We start from the raw sequence: 17919 nt of genomic DNA, 5'->3' as shown, positions 1-17919 counted from the left end.
TTATGTATGTTTTATATTCTAGTTGATGATATGAGGAACGGGAAATAATTTTTTTTTACTTATTTCATCTCTTATCCGTCACTTGGTATAATCTGTTGCAACTCTTCCTCACCATCTCCTCTTTAGTAAGTTTCCGGTTTCCCTTTTGATTCACCTCAGGGAAAGATAAAGAGTGGAGGAAAAGAAAATAGATAGTCAGATAGATAGTTATTAACCTCTGAGCTTTATTGTCTGTAACCCAGGCATAATAATAGAGAGTGAACGGCAGTCACCTCCAGCACTCTTAAAGGTGTACCATAATACCAGGAAGACTTATAGCTCTCCCTCCAGTATGATGGGCAACAAGCGCTCTCATCACAACTAAATTTTAAAGTAAAATATAAAGTGTTGCTCATAATGTGATATTTATGTGTACTTCCCCACGCTCGAGTGCTGATGGGTGTGTTAATGCGCCCCGCCTCTACCTTCACCGTGAACACCTGAACAAAAGGAGTTCTTGTCAAGTTATCTGGCTTTGAGCGGCCGTTGCCACCTGAAGGTAAATAATGACACAGTGTCAACGACCTGACAGTACATCATGTAACCCGTCAAGAAGCGAGCTGACACTTTATGGCTGGCTGGTCTATGCTGACATTGCTTGTGGTGTATTTCACGGGTGTTGTGGTGCATTTATGTACACATGTACACCCTTGTGTCTTTATAGGTTAGTAACTGACAGTGAATACTCGTGTTGGTACAGACACAACTACATACAAATAGAAATGGACACGGTACTGGGTGTAATGTAAGTTATTCGCCTATAAAGGGTGTACACGCAATCACGTAGCATGTACTGATGATCAATTTTGAAATAAGTTGAGAGTGGTTCTAAGTCCATCTACGACATATAGTTGGGAAAGACATGAATATGAAGAGTGGCTCTGCTAGTGTCTTTGAGTGTGTTAGCTTCAGCAGATGTACTCCTCAGGGATTAAGGAGGCACATGACCAGGTGCGCCTCAGCCGCCTTAGGTGAGACTAGGTACCTGCTTCCAAACTCAGAGTGAACCTGACTGTGTATCAAGGTAACATGGATTATTCACTCCGAGCTGAATAGTCTAGGAGGCAGACCACACTGCTCTCTCACACGGTTGTTTAAAGCATGACCTACAAGCTTACTGTATTATACAACCTTTCATAAAACAATTTCATAACCTATCCCTCTTCCACTTTCCTCCTCCTTCTCGCCATCACAAGTTTCCTACCTGGAAATTCGTCACAAATGGCCTCCATCCTTCAGGAAATTCAGTTTATCCTTCGTTTAGTCGGGAACTACCTACCTATAGCTACTCCTTCACACCTGGACATTTACTTCTCTCCCACCTGTAGCCTCGAGTCCCTCCCCCTATCCCTAATAACACCTGGATGACTCTCTTACCTGTCCTTTGGGTCATGGCCTTCCAGACTTGACTCCACAGGCCAGGTGACATGAGCGGCGGGGAGGTGTGTGTGTGTGTGTGTGTGTGTGTGTGTGTGTGTGTGTGTGTGTGTGTGTGTGTGTGCTTTACAGAAATAACCAAGTCATATCTGAAAGTAATGAATGTTTAGTTTTTTTTATTCTTCGTGATATTCATTTAGGTTAGGTTAGGTTAGGTTAGGTTAGGTTAGGTTAGGTTAGGTATTCTCAGGCGATAACAGATGAAGTGTGAAAGAGAGAGAGAGAGAGAAGGGAGAGACAAGGATAAAGACTAGATTATAGGCAGGGGAAGAGAAGAAGCGGTGTGAAGTCATGGAGATAATCCACTGAGAACGAGGGAGAGGACAAAAAATAGGAGAGGGTGGATGGGAGAGAGAGAGAGAGAGAGAGAGAGAGAGGTGTCTGTTGGCCCTGTGGGAGATGGAGGAGCAAACCTATAGGGATTATTTAGAGATTAAAGGAAGGATTATGGGATTATTTAGAGACTGAAGGGAGGATTATAGGATTATTTTAAGACTGGAGGAAGGATTATAGGATTATTTTAAGATTGGAGGAAGGATTATAGGATTATTTTAAGACTGGAGGAAGGATTATAGGATTATTTAAACTGAAGGAAGGATTTTAGGATTATTTAAAGACTGAAGGAAGGATTTTAGGATTATTTAAAGACTGAAGGAAGGATTATAGGATTAACTTGAGATTAGATGAAGACTTATAGGATTAACATCAAAAGTATAAGTCAATAAAGAAGGAAACAAAGAATATTAGAAAAATGGCAAGTGAAAAAAAATTGAAAACTTCTACTTTAATTCTTACCAGTTTTTTTTACGTAACATTTATATTAGAAAGTATTTAAACTAAAAACCAAAATATAACAAAGGGAAAGTAGCCTCTAGCGTGTACTTTGTAATAGGCCAAAATATTTTACAAATTATAGAAATTATACAGTATATTTTAATTCTCTATTTTATAGGTTTAAGGAATTTAATAACTGGAAAATATACAAAATAACCAAGTATCAGAGGAAAAAAGTATGCGATGTTTTTTTTTTCTTTTTAAGGGAAATTTAAAGAAAACGGGACGTCATATGTCGTAAACAGGAAGACACGACAGAGATGCAGGATGGCTGTTCTTGTTGGCGGTGTTAACGTGAGTGTGTTAATGTCCTTCTTCCTCAGTTTTTTTTATTTATTTAACCAAGTTTGTGTGTGTGTGTGTGTGTGTGTGTGTGTGTGTGTGTGTGTGTGTGTGTGTGTGTGTGAGTCTTCCTCTTTTTTTATTAACCAATCTTTTTCATTTCTACATTTTCCTTAGTCAACTTTTTTTCTTTTTTTTCACGAACGTTTGAGTGAGTAACCAACACACTTCCTGCACTTCGCTTCAGTTCATGATTGACAAAAATATATCAAAATCTTTACTCTGTTTTTCCCGTAAATTAAAAAAATAAAAAAAAAACGCCTTGAAGGACTCGTTGGGGAAGTGATGGTAGTACAGTACAATGGTTGGTGTTGAGGGAACTAATTGGGTGTTTCATGGTGAATAAGCAGCTGTGATTGGTCCGCTGGTAAGGAACTGGGAAGTTTAATGGGCTTCCTAGGAGATCTATAAACTGCTGTGATTGGTCCGTTGTGAACATCTTCAGAAGCCAATTTGAATATGATCCTTTGGAGGCCCACACAGCGTCGCTTATTACTGGCTTTTGGAACTCTAATTGCTTGTAGTAAGGCCCAGTGTATATGATATATTCCTCTGGTGTGGGGAAAAGAAAATTAGTAATCGTTTAAAAGGACCAAAAAAAAAAAACACGAAAAATCAAATCCATGAACATATAGGTTTGTCTTTTGTGGATTAAAGGACAAAAGTTCAATTGATTTTGTGTGAGTAATTCGTCATCAAGTTCTATCATGTTATGTTACAACAGAACAAAACCGTAATAATACATGAAGCCAAAAGTGTGTGTTACGGTGTTGTACAGATTATGTTACATGGTGTCGGATGGATTATGTTACACGGTGTCGGACAGATTATGTTACACGGTGTCGTACAGATTATGTTACACGGTGTCGTACAGATTATGTTACACGGTGTCGTACAGATTATGTTACACGGTGTCGGACAGATTATGTTACACGGTGTCGGATAGATTATGTTACACGGTGTCGGATTATGGTGTCGTACACACGGTGTCGGACAGATTATGTTACACGGTGTCGGATAGATTATGTTACACGGTGTCGGACGGATTATGTTACACGGTGTCGGACTGATTATGTTACAAGTGTCATACAGATTATGTTACACGGTGTCGTACAGATTATGTTACACTGTGTCGTACAGATTATGTACACGGTGTCGTACAGATTATGTTACACGGTGTCACAGATTATGTTACACTGTGTCGTACAGATTATGTTACACAGATTATGTGGTGTCCAGATTATGTTACACTGTGGTTGTGTCGTACAGATTATGTTACACTGTGTCGTACAGATTATGTTACACGGTGTACAGATTATTTATGTTACACGTACAGATCGTACACAATTAGTCGTACAGATTATGTTACACATTATGTTACACGTGTCGTACAGATTATGTTACACACGTGTCGTACAGATTATGTTACACTGTGTCGTACAGATTATGTTTACGTGTCGTACAGATTATGTTACGGTGTCGTACAGATTATGTTACACTGTGTCGTAGATTACAACGTGTCGTACAGATTATGTTACACACGTGTCGCGGACAGATTATGTTACACGGTGTCGGATAGATTATGTTACACGGTGTCGGACGGATTATGTTACACGGTGTCGGACTGATTATGTTACAAGTGTCGTGCGGATTTACAGATTATGTTACACTGTGTCGTACGATTGACAATTATGGTGTCGTACAGATTATGTTACACGTGTCGTACAGATTATATTACGGTGTCGTACAGATTATGTGTCGTACAGATTATGTTACACTGTGTCGTACAGATTATATTTTGGTGTCGTACAGATTATGTTACACTGTGTCGTACAGATTATGTTACACACGTGTCGTACAGATTATGTTACACGTGTCGTACAGATTATGTTACACGGTGTCGTACAGATTATGTTACACGGTGTCGTACAGATTATGTTACACACGTGTTACAGATTATGTTACACGTGTCGTACAGATTATGTTACACGGTGTCGTACAGATTATGTTACACGTGTCGTACAGATTATGTTACACTGTGTCGTGATTATGTTACACACGTGTCGTACAGATTATGTTACACGGTGTCGTACAGATTATGTTACACTGTGTCGTACAGATTATGTTACACACGTGTCGTACAGATTATGTTACACGTGTCGTACAGATTATGTTACACTGTGTCGTACAGATTATGTTACACGGTGTCGTACAGATTATGTTACACTGTGTCGTATAGATTATGTTACACACGTGTCGTACAGATTATGTTACACGGTGTCGTACATTTCACTGGTCCGCTCTGTGTTTGTTAATTAACCCTGAGTGTGAAAAATGTCATTACTGATTTCGTTGGCTAAAGTGTTGATGCAGAGGGTCCAGGCTTGTGAGAGTGGTTGTTGACATTGAGGGTGGGGGGGTTTGATCCATTTTAACCTTTACATATGATAAACATTTATTCTGATGGTATTCAACTATTTTAAGGATTCTTCTCTGATTGGAATAACTTTAACCAAATTGGAGTGTTTCTAGAATTGAAATAGAGATAATGGAATAAAAATAAGTAGAAAAAAAGGTTGATAATAAAGTAAATGATTAAAAGATGAGAGTGAAAACCAAACAAAGGGAAACAGAGGAAAAGTAGAAATTATATTTGTGTGTTAATCTTATCCCCAGAGTGAATTAAAGGTTCAAATGAGAGAATGAAAATACACAGTCTCTCTCTCTCTCTCTCATCGAGGTGTTCCAGGATATGCTACAACGTATGGCCAACAGTGAGAACAGGAGAGTAAAGGTGGCAGGTTGTATTGTACGCTGATGTGTTGGCCGCTTAGGTAAACAAACGCTTGGCTCTTGTTGTTAGGGCTTCGTGCATGAGAAGAAAGAGAGAAAGAAAGAGAATGTGAGAGAATATGTGTGTGTGCGTGCGAGAGAGAGAGAGAGAGAGAGAGAGGACGTGTTTTCAGAAGCGGAGGATGAAGAGAAGAGTGTAAATGAAAGCTGTTTTATAAAGTTACAAAACCAGAGAAAGTTTAGAAAGGTTTTTTTTTTTTAAGACGAGAAGAAGATTAAAGGAGCATTTGTATATAGTTGGAGCATCCAAAAGAAGGACCTGTTAAGAGAGGGAGCATTTTCAAGGAGAGTGTTGGGAGGGGAGGGGTGAGGAGGTTGGTGGGGAGGTTGGTGAGGGGGGGGTGGGGAGGTTGGTGAGGGGGAGGTTGGTGAGGGGGGGAGGGAGGGGGGAAGGGGAGTGGGTGAGGGTGTTGGTGAGGGAGTGCAGTGTTGGTGAGGGGGGGAGGCGGGGAGTGTTGGGAGGGGGTGAGGGAGGGAGAGTGTTGGTGAGGGGTGTTGGTGTTGGTGAGGGGGGAGGGGTGGGAGAGTGTTGGTGGAGGGGGGAGGTTGGTGAGGGGAGTGTTGGGTGAGGGGGTTGGTGAATGGGGAGGTTGGTGAGGAGAGCAGTGTTGGTGAGGGCAGTGTTGGTGGGGGGCAGGTTGGTGGGGGCAGTGTTGGTGAGAGGGGGCAGTGTTGGTGAGGAGGGAAGTGTTGGTGAGAGGGGCAGTGTTGGTGAGGGGAGTGGGTGAGGGCAGTGTTGGGAGGAAGATTGTTGGTGAGAGCCTGGCAGTTTACCTTGTGGCTCGGTTGATCTTGCGTTCCAGCGGCTATAATCTTGAGGGTTTAGTTTGCCTGAACACATGACAACAAACACACTACACTGATGTGACTGTATGAATTGTATGATTGTATGATTGTATGATTGTAAGACTGTATGATTGTATGATTGTATGATTGTAAGACTGTATGATTGTAAGACTGTATGATTGTATGACTGTATGATTGTATGACTGTATGATTGTAAGACTGTATGATTGTATGATTGTATATTGTATGATTGTATGATTGTAAGACTGTATGATTGTATGACTGTATGATTGTATGATTGTAAGACTGTATTAGAGTATATATAAAAAGAAAAAAACGTTTAGAATAGGTTTTAGGTTTAATGTTATTTTGAGTTCTTTTCCAATTTATTTTCGAGACCATATTGGCATATCGTATTAGATTCGTTAAAAAACATTAAACACTTTTAAGATAATTAACGAAAATATCAATTGTTCTCGCCAGTCATTCTCAAACGTGAGGGGTTGATTTTTTTTTTCACTGTAAATAATAATTGAATTTTCACTTTTTTTCAGACAACAATTTTAATCATATTCAGCGTAATTATTTATTTTTTTATACTCCGTGACAGCTTCTCCACCAAACACATAAAAATGCTTATTATACCAGATTGCTTAACGGTATGACTTTATTAGATAGATTAGTTCTGGGCATGGTGTAGTGAAAACTCTCTCTCTCTCTCTCTCTCTCTCTCTCAGCAGAAAAATGATACACATCGCCTTACATAGATTTCAATAGCGATTATATACACTCTTATCCTGAGCCTCCCATAGCACATAGCACCAATAGTATCATATAATTCGAAGAAACTTGTTTAAATAAAATAAAAAATTAATATCCAGGTAATTCAAATAAAGATACTTATGGAATTTATACTACATGACATTTCTTAGTTACAGTGGGTGTTGTACCTGACATGGCTACAGATATTTCATTAAAACCTGTTAACTTTTAATTTACGTTGTGTCGCTAATGTAGGGAGAGACTATGTACTGTCTCGTTGCATTTAACTCTTCTCTTTGTCTTCATTATGACTGTGGTTCATAAATTTGTTGAGGTAGGGTGTGCGTGTGTGTGTGTGTGTGTGTGTGTGTGTGTGTGTGTGTGTGTGTGTGTGTGTTTAATGGATCGGCAGTGAGGAGTAAAAGAGATTTCCAACTTTTTTTCTTCTTTTTTTAGTTTGGTGCCGTAGATGATACCGTGATGGCAAGGTACCAAGCAGCTGTTGGTAGTGTCTAATGTAAGACTTGGTACTCTCTCTCTCTCTCTCTCTCTCTCTCTCATTAAAATTCACTCGTACTGGATATATTTCTAGCTAATGAAGTATTTTTAGAGAAGATACATATATACACTGAAGGAATACAACTCATACATACAACAAAAACACAATTATCTCAACTACAATTATCTCAATGTTTAGTCGATTCTCGTTTGATTCTCTTCTCTGATTCTTGGTTTTTGTCCAAATTTCCGCTTTATTGCTCATCAGATAAGGGGAAAAAGCGTCGACATTTATTCTTGCGACTCAATTTTATTATCGAAAAAAAAAATCAGTAAAAAAATTCTAGCTGGGGTGGGTGGCCCTTGAGGTGTTACTGTTCCGATGAAGAAAAAAATCAATAATTTCTTTTTGTTCCGAAAATTTAAACTAGATAAGAAAATCATAATACATTTTCTGAATCTCGTTTCTTGTTCGCTTTGACTCTCGGAAACTCCCTATAATTCATCGTCTTGAAGGACCTACATATATAACTAAGACCAAATCTATTATATAGTGAAGGTCGGCAAGATGTTCGTTCCTTCGCTTTACACTTGACGGCCGGAAGGGAAAGCGATGAGAGTTTTGATGGTACATTATATGACCCGTGACGTCCTGAGATTCATTGGTAAACTTTCTTCAAATTACTCGTTGCTAAAAGGGAAGTTTATCTAAGTCCAGTAGTAGTAGTAGTAGTAGTAGTAGTAGTAGTAGTAGTAGTCGTAGTAGTAGTAGTAATGTCCATGTCAAAACAAATACAGTCATCTTTAATGTTTACTTCGTCAAACCAACACAACATCAATTCTATGTTTGTTTGTTTTTGTTTGTTTTAACCCAAGAACACAACAAAAACACACAGCATCAATTATAAGTTTTAGTCTACTTCAAAACAAATACACCATGAATACGATGTTGCTGTTTTATTTTAATCGAAATAAATACACCATAAGTTTTAATTTATTCTCGCTCTGTTACCAGGATATATTAAAGAGAATCTGCCTGCAAAATATAATCAAGAAAAGCCCCAATAATAAAAAAATAACAGTCGAAAAAAATTAATAATTTCGAGGGTGGGGGGAAGTTTTAACCATTGGCCCCGGTCAAGGTTGGAAAAAGTATTAAGTTGTGTAGTTTTTGGTCTAGTGTTTAGAGTTTAATTGAAGCTACTGCATTTTGTGGGTCTAAGCTTCATCTTAATTTATGTTGTGATGTTTTGAAGCCACCATCTGTTGAGGGAAATGATCATTAGAGAGAGAGAGAGACTAACGTGCGAACTACTTGCTGATACCACACACCGTCCATATACGTACAGTACTTTATGTCACCCCAAAACACCTGGGTGAGCAGTTAGGCGTTGCACGGTTAAAGACCTATGACAAATTGTTCTTCTCGAGTTGGAAAAAAAACAAAAGATGGATCTTTTGCTGAGAAGTTGAGAAGTGTCTTTCAGTGAGAACAGGACGTTTACCATTGACGAGTACATCGATTTCTTGGCTCATCACCATACGAATCCTGATGTTTTCTTTTGTTCTGCCTGACGGACTCGCTGCACGTATTTGTGATGACAGCTTCGAGGATAAAACATTCGGCACTCGGATTTAGGCTGTTACTTGCCATCACCACCCACCACACTCACAAACAGTAAAATTCTCAACGTCCTCCGGTCACATTGTAAATCCGATGCAGGATGCTTTGGGAAAACTTGTTCCACCAAATCCTAACCTAAATCAGTAGATAAGTAAAAAAGAATTTACAAAAAAATCTCTATATTACATAACTAGCGGAATAGCCGCCCTCCGGGCGGCTCTTTCGCTAGGCCACGGTAGGACGCCACCCTCCGGGAGGCTCCACATTGTCTCACTATAGTGCATTAAGGTAGACCACATTTTTGGTTTTGCCATTAGCAGCAAGTATGTACAGATTTTTGCCAGTTCCCACTCTGGAGCATCCAACATAGAACTGTCCATGAGAGAAGCAAGGAAACACCATGTTTAGGCCTACCATCTTTAGGGACTATCCCTGGCTTTTGTAGATGGATCATGGCAAAGCTCACTTTAACCGGGAACTGAAGTCGCTTGAACTCAAATGGCAGGTCAGTGGTGATGAGAGGTATCCTTGGTATAAAAACGTCCTCTCCTTTAGGTTTTCCTATCAGTATTGTAGCTTCCAGTACATGTGGGATCATGTTCTTCACCACCAGTCTTGTGCCAATGCAGAGGATTGGTGGTTTAAGATTTCTTAAGAGCATTATAGGAGTTCCAATCTTGAGAGGGAGGTGGTGAGGAGGTATTCCAGCGGGCTCCAAGGAATTAAGGAATTCTGCAGGGTACTGGACTGCTTAGTCCTGGTCGATTACTGTATCAACAGATTTGAATGAGGTCTCACTGCCTGGAAGCTGTCTGAGTAGAGTCATGTTGATTTCAGCCACTGTTTCATTCTTTGGTGCCAGAATTACGCGTTCACGCAGCCACTTGTGATCCTTGTAGTGGTGGATAATGTTTGGGTAGACCATGTTAGTGAGCTCAGTTGAGGGCTTTACAACATTTCCACATCCTTGAGGAATGATTATTTGTCCTTCTGAATCATCAGGGAAAGTTCCATTCCCAATCTGTAGTAGAAGGTTTGCAAACCGTCCAGCATCCTGATCTCCTTGTAGATGTACTCTCATGTTTGTGGATAGGGTGAGTGTCTGAACACTTCTCCAAAGGTATGATGCCTTGAGGCACGCATTCAGTTCATCAGCTGTCTAATCATCACTACATATAACACCACCCATCATCACTACATATAACACCATCCATCATCACTACATATAACACCACCCATCATCACTACATATAACACCATCCATCATCACTACATATAACACCATCCATCATCACTACATATAACACCACCATCATCACTACATATAACAACATCCACCATCACTACATATAACATCATCCATCATCACTACATATAACACCATCCATCATCACTACATATAACACCATCCATCATCACTACATATAACACCACCATCATCACTACATATAACAACATCCATCATCACTACATATAACAACATCCATCATCACTACATATAACACCATCCATCATCACTACATATATTACCACCCATCATCACCACCTATAACAGCGATTTGTGGACCAAACAACCTCGAGCACAAGAAGTTCTCGCTCTCGCTCAGGATCAACTGTTGAAGAGACAATACCGAGACAACTACCAGGTGGTACTCCTTGGTGGTCACCCCACCACCAAGATCCTTTATGTATTGAAGGTGTGGATGTTTCCGTCCCAGTTCTAACTGTCGCTCCGAGAGGAGAATGACTGAGAGACGTGAGCGTCTTCGCTGTGACAGTACTGCTGGTTCCCTCTATCGGTGAGGCGAGGAAGTAGTGTTTCATCATCAACCAAATACTGTCGCCAGTATCAGCAATGACACACACACATACACACACACATACACTCACACACACACACACACACACATACATCCTAAGAGCAAGACAAGTCAGCCAACCTCCTGCCTGATAGTACCGAGCTCCTCTGAAGTTAGTGAAAAACGAAGGCTCCTTAAATATAGTTGTCAGATTAGTCACTTGAAAGAATTTACTGCACCTGTCACTCATTTATTTCGTGCACACTAAAATAATATGCGGTCGCCCACATTACCTGCATTCTAAAAATACTAGAGAGAGTGAGGATGGATAGTGAGCAGTCAGAGGTGTGTGTGTGTGTGTGTGTGTGTGTTTTATCAGTAATTAAAACATCTTTCCGCCAAGCCGTCACTGTGTTTAGGTTCTACACTCACAAGATATTTTAGGAAAGAGAAAGTTATTGAAGTGATTTTGTTTGTGTATCTTTTTCATATTTATTGAAGAAATAATCAAAATACAAAGCGACCCAAAAAAGTTCCCATACACCTGCACTGATTAACAATATAACTAGTTACCTTAAACAAGTCAGAATATATATTGGACATTATCGCAAGAAATGAAGTAATGGCATCCAGGAACTTGAAAACCTGTGAATATTTATTCTTATTTTGCTTCATATTACACAACCCAGCGAGATATTTGGGATGATTAGTGATAATTTTATTCATTTTCTATCACGCTGTAGAAGCAATGAGGAACTAGAATAATGTAAAGTAATAATCACACCTATACCCATCGCATTCATGATTGGCAAACTTCATTTACCAGACGATCTTACTAGGCAGATGTCACTATAGTAAAATATATCACGTAATAGGAGTGTTATAATATACTCCACTTATACTGCTCGGTCATGTCACATTATTCGGCCACTCTACGTTCCTCAAGCACAGATAATAAGTGAACGTAAATTAGACGGAACATTTCAACCATTTTTGGATGATTTTAGAGAGTTGGAGGTGTCAGGTGTCAGGTGGACTGAGTTCATTCGTACCAAGAATTACGGTTTGGCAATCAAGGGACGACTGGCATTCACTCATGACACCTCCCCCTCCCCCTCCTCTTTCTTCTCTTTCTCTTCCTCCCCCCCCCCTCCTCCTCACCACCTTCTCTCCCTTCTCCTCCTCTTCGTCTTCATTTTCCCTTCCTCCTCCTCCTCCTCCTCCTCCTCCTTCTCTTTCTCATCTTCCCCTTCTTCCTCCTCGTCTTCATCTTCCTCCTCCTTTTCCTCCTCCTCCTCCTCCTCCTCCTCCTCCTCCTTCCTCCTCTTCCCCTTCCCTTTCCCCTTCCTCCTTCCTCCTCTTCCTCTTCCTCCTCCTCCCCTTCCTCCTCCTTTTCCTCGTCCTCCGCCTCCTCCTTCCTCCTCTTCCCTTCCCTTTCCCCTTCCTCCTTCCTCCTCTTCCTCTTCCTCCTCTTCCTCTTCCTCCTCCTCCCCTTCCTCCTCCTCCTCCTCCTCCTCCTCCTCCTCCTCCTCCTCCTCCTCCTCCTCCTCCCTCCTCCTCCTCCTCCTCTTCCTCCTCCTCCTCCTCCTCCTCCTCCTCCTTCTCTTTCTCCTCTTCCCCTTCTTCCTCCTCGTCTTCATCTTCCTCCTCCTTTTCCTCCTCCTCCTCCTCCTCCTCCTCCTTCCTCCTCTTCCCTTCCTTTCCCCTTCCTCCTTCCTCCTCTTCCTCTTCCTCCTCCTCCCCTTCCTCCTCCTTTTCCTCCTCCTCCTCCTCCTCCTTCCTCCTCTTCCCTTCCCTTTCCCTTCCTCCTTCCTCCTCTTCCTCTTCCTCCTCCCCCCCTTCCTCCCCCTTCCTCCTCCTCCTCCTCCTCCTCCTCCTCCTCTTCCTCTTCCTCCTCCCCCCCCTTCCTCCTCCTCCTCCTCCTCCTTCCTCCTCTTCCTCCCCCGTATCTATCAACGACGAGCCTTACATTAATACAACTATGAAAGAAATTGTAAACAAGTCCCTCTTATTATTTTCTATGCGTGTTTTAGTGTTTTAATGGTGTTCAGTGGAGTGAGGCTGTCAGTATGTGTTTGGGTAGAGTGTTGTTGTTGTAATGAGAAGTGCAAGTAGATTGCCTTCAGTGAGTGAGTGACTATTACCAATTTTACTTCTTTCCATACTATATTTACACCATTACTACTACTACTACTACTACTACTACTTATTTTTTTAAAGCGTGGCCTCCAGCCTCCCTCAATAGCCACACCTTCGCCGCCATTTTATTACCTTAATATTAAATATCCTAATACAAGAGTAGCTATCCTATCTGTGTTGAATTAGTTGAGCCGTAGATCTATGCAGCATTCAGTGACTGTAGCCTCATAGTCAATATCTGCAGCTGCTGTCGGCATTGGGGCAGAAGCTCTCGTTCCCCTGAGGCAGAGCAAAGCTGACCGAAGGAGAGAGAAAGACAGTCGACATCTCATCCAGGCTGTAACATAACTTCTGGGCTGCTGCTTCTGTTCGGAGATCACCTCCGCGAGTCTGGCGTAGAAACATCTTGCACTTGGTCCCATCCCACCAGAGGTTGTGAACACTAGAGGAGTGAAGCTGCATTGATCAACGTTTTGAATTATCTCCCCATATGCCCTTATCTTGTCGTTCTCGTTCCTCCTGTGTGCAGCATCAAGAGCTAGGTTACGGTGACATGCGGCCATGGGATCAAAAATCCTGATGTCGAAGAAAGCTCGCTGTCCCCGCGTCCAGAATCCTCGAGCACTGACGTCAACACGGACTTCGTTAGCTGTGTTTGAAGTCCTATGTTGGAAGATCTCACCGTCCAAAGGAAGGAGGGTCGGTTCTACCATGACATCCCAGCAGATTTCCTTCAGCATATTTGCTGTGAGGTCCCTTACTTCGTCATGCCTCATGCATATGAAGCCCCCTTTCTTGCACACCATGGCGTGATCGACGTCATAGGAAGAGCCACACACGCATTGGGAGGGCAAACCTTCTACTGGCCAACCGTACCTTAGAGCAATGGCATCTGTAAATTCTTGTTTATTGAGACTGAAACCATTTGCCCTTATCGGTAATGTAGTTAAACAGGTCGAGGCGCCCACCTCCTGCGCTATAGCTACTTTTTTTTTCAAATTCCCTGGTATTTGCAGCAATAGTTGTTGCAGCTTGTCACTTTGGCCTTGCTGTCGTTCTGTCGTAATAGACCTTAGGATCTTGTTTACTTCACTGGTATCCACCTCCCCTGTTGCGTTCTACTACTACTACTACTACTACATCATGTCAACCACACACTATATCCACCACCACACCTTGGCAATCACACTACTCCACCACACCTTGTCAACCACACTACTCCACCACACCTTGTCAACCACACTACACATCCACCACACCTTGTCAACCACACTACACGCCATATCAGTCACACTACACATCCACCACGCCTTGTCAAGCACAGTAATTCCAAGAGGATTCGGTCCTATAACCACTAGGGCCCATAAACACCTGTGTCTATAAAGCCTGGGGCCCATTAGACAGGGAGGTGTGTTTCACTAAGTGTTCAGCCTCTCGAGTGTTTAACTGTATGTGCTGTTCACTACCTCTGACTCCTGACATTTATTGTGGAAAAAATACCTAATAATAAAGATAGGAGAGAACAAGCTGTGTGGTCTCTCTCTCTCTCTCTCTCTCTCTCTCTCTCTCTCTCTCTCTCTCTCTCACCATAACTTGTAAATTTGGAATCTTCATCACAGCATAAAAAATAATTCATAAAACTTACCAAAAGTAGTTTATTGTTACTGTAACTTCATGAACTAAAGGGTTAGGTCGACATCACAACGGCATCACAACGGTCATTTTCGTCCTAGAGAATATGTAGTACTCGTCTGTGTGTCTGTTTGTCTGTTTCACCTTCCGTTTGTCTGTTTGTTTTGTGTGTCTCTCTTTAGTCTGTGTGTGTGTGTGTGTGTGTGTGTGTGTGTGTGTGTGTGTGTGTGTGTGTGTGTGTGTCTTCCGTGGTCAACAGGAAGGAACGTAAGGACAAGAATGTTCAAATTTATTATAAATAACCGGGTCAGGAAAAAAATACGCAAATTTGACTAAACTCTATTATTTTACATAAATTTTTGCCACTATCAGTTTACTTGACGCAACATCTGAGGCACTTAACTACTAAATCACTCTAATATTAACCTTTAATTTTTTTTTATTTTTACAAAGTTTAATCGACAAACTTTAAATCCTTCTTGTTCTTTCGTCATTCCATAATTACTTCTTTTATCATTCTTAAAATACTTAAAAAAATCCGATAAATTAATATACATATGCAATGACTAGCACTCAGGAAACGTAAATAATAGAGGAATATATTCTCGTGTTTATATGGCCTGTGTGTGATCGGTACATACAGCATGGTACAGTCCGTCATCTTCAATCAACTGTAACTGTATCATTTCTAACTGTATCTATAAGTTACATTCTCACACCCTTATATCTCAGTTAACCGTTTCTATGCATATATAATCCTTCTTCCCTTTTTAACCCCTCCTCTCTCTCCCTCTCATTTCTCCCCTCGTATCTCTCTCCCCTTCACTCCTTTCCATGTTTGTTTAACCTTCCCTCTCTCCCCCCTCCCCTCCTTGACCTTATCCTTCCGTTTTCAGTTTAACCTCTACCTCCCCCTTTATCCTCCATCTCCTTCAGGATTTTCCCCTTGGGTATTAGTCTTCCTTCATCCTCACAATGCCCTCTTCTCCACCTGACAACCTCTCCCTCTCTTCCGCTCCCCCTTCTCCCTTTCTCCCACTCCCTGGGGTACACACCTGGCCCACACCTACCTGCCATTCATAAGCTGAAGGTAAAAGATTCAGTCTTACTCACAGAGAAGGTTCGGTCTCCGTCGTTCGAACCGTGCCAACTATGTGACGCCCAGAGCTGAGGTACCTAGACGACGCACAACTGCAGTAGAACAAGAATTAGACCTTACGTAAATAACACGCTATTTGCTCAGTAACTTAACCTAACCAATTTTGTATATGTTTCTTTATGGAACATCTCCTGCAGTATGTGTTGACGGTAGAAAACTCTATGGGGTCTGGCCGCCGTGTTTAACTGTTGCTAATAATAACCGAACGCCTTGGACAGAGAACATACTGTAGGCATCGGGAGGCGACGTACTTCCACACTACGTTACTTTTGTATTCACTTTCAAAACATTATTGACTTTCATGTTTAATAATCATTTTAGAATATTTTTATTGTTGTTATTATTGTTGTTCAGTGGACCTTGTACCGGAACGGTGAATTCTGTACCCTGGCCGGAACATACCGCCAAGACATTACCTCTGCCGTAAACTGAATTAATCCTCTGGTGTTTTATTTGTCCCCGTGATACATAGCCCTTAAGATTTTAACCCCGAGAGCAACCTAGTGGCGTCACCTGTTGGCGTAGAGGCCAACTAGCTCCGTGAGTCAGTTCACACGGGGTCCACGAGGCGTCTCTGCTGTCGCGTTTCCCTGACCAAGAAAAGTCAATATCTGCGCAAGGGCTTCACAACGAGTGGGGTTCCCTTGACGAGTGGAGGTGTGCGCCTCGTCCGTGACGTTCGGGATACTTTGCTTGGAATTTTGGAAGATGCTGATGTGATTCCGAGGTAGAGCCAACGGGGATATGTAAGGCTACCACCTCAAGTGTGAGCTGACAGCGAGCTATGGACAGTCTCGCCTGCCAGCCATGAGATCGCGTGCTGCTCGTCGTGTCTCGCTGTGGCTGTGGAGCGCCGCAGCAGTCCTCGCTCTGTGGGCACCGCGGTAAGTGGCTGCAGTAGGCTAAAGCTGTGTGTGGTAATGGTAGTTGTGTGGCGAGGCTCTTGGGACGATGGTGACGGTGGGAGCGACCACACAGACACACACACACACACACACACACACTCAAGAGTCTATTTGGGGAGGGCCAGAGCTTAGAGGTGGTGGTGAGGGCTCAGGACACTGCACTCACCCGATACCTTCACACACACACACACACCTGGGCGAAAAAGGACATATCAGTGAGCTTCCTAAACTGGCATCTTGATATACAAGCGGGTGAGAAAGCCATTGGAAAGTGACACCTGCCTTCCCTTTTTTGTTTACATTTTATAGTAAGGGAGGAAGACAAGGCTTGGGTGTGGAGGAAGGAACAAAAGGATAACGCACAAAAAAGCCGTTTTATCCAGATGACATATTTCGATTCATGCAAAGGAATTATTATATTTAATTGTCATATAATATTTTGCTAGTCATTTCTTAAGGTCTCAGGTATAGAGGCGTATATTAGATAGTTTTAGACACTTTTGTTGATGGTTGAACGTGCTGATGAACTGTGGACGAACAGACAGAAATCTAGCGCAAGCGTATCTGCCTGACACAATTCTGAGTTACATGCAAGTTGATGAGTAACAAAGAAAACAGTGTATCGATCTCGCTAAGGATATATACCTAAACGTAGCTTATATTATTCTTTGTAAACATTCCTAATATAGTCATGGAAGTTTATAGCTAAATAAACAAAACAGAGAAATGTGAAATAATAACAAAATGGAAAGTTTATTTTTGTATTATTTTCTTTTACTTGAGTTGTGTTCTCTGTAGGGGAAAAATATATATATCACTGACACCGAAAATATTTTTAATAATTATCTGGGAAGGAAGATAGATAATGATAATAAATACACGGAGAAGAAGAGAAATACAACAATATTGATAATAAGAACAACATAATAATAATAATAACTTTAATAATAATAATAATAATCATAATAATAATACCTTTAATAATAATAACAGCCACAACCACAACAATAACTCAACAATCACAAAATAATACAACTCGTCTCTCCTATTCAGCTCCATGTGATTTTTTCGACACAACAATAAGCCAATACAATGCCCCCATACATCTAC

General features: G+C 41.4%; 1 protein-coding gene across 3 annotated transcripts in view; it reads left to right on the top strand.

The window, feature by feature from the left end:
- Nucleotides 1-16521: 16521 nt before the first annotated feature.
- LOC121864672 (gamma-aminobutyric acid receptor subunit beta-like) overlaps nucleotides 16522-17919 on the top strand; it is an 81697-nt gene continuing 80299 nt past the window's right edge. For 2 of the 3 annotated variants that reach the window (XM_042363823.1, XM_042363822.1), the window contains exon 1: nucleotides 16522-16788. In XM_042363823.1, coding sequence (XP_042219757.1) covers nucleotides 16712-16788 — 77 coding nt within the window. In that variant the 5' untranslated portion in view covers nucleotides 16522-16711. The remainder of the gene's footprint in view (nucleotides 16789-17919) is intronic. The other variant, XM_042363824.1, reaches the window with a different exon arrangement.

Source organism: Homarus americanus, unplaced genomic scaffold, assembly GCF_018991925.1.
Source record: "Homarus americanus isolate GMGI-L3 unplaced genomic scaffold, GMGI_Hamer_2.0 scaffold57965, whole genome shotgun sequence".
Taxonomy (NCBI): Eukaryota; Metazoa; Arthropoda; class Malacostraca; order Decapoda; family Nephropidae; genus Homarus; species Homarus americanus.
The sequence above is the reverse complement of the archived record's forward strand: the minus strand, read 5'-3'. Positions and strand labels throughout refer to the sequence as shown.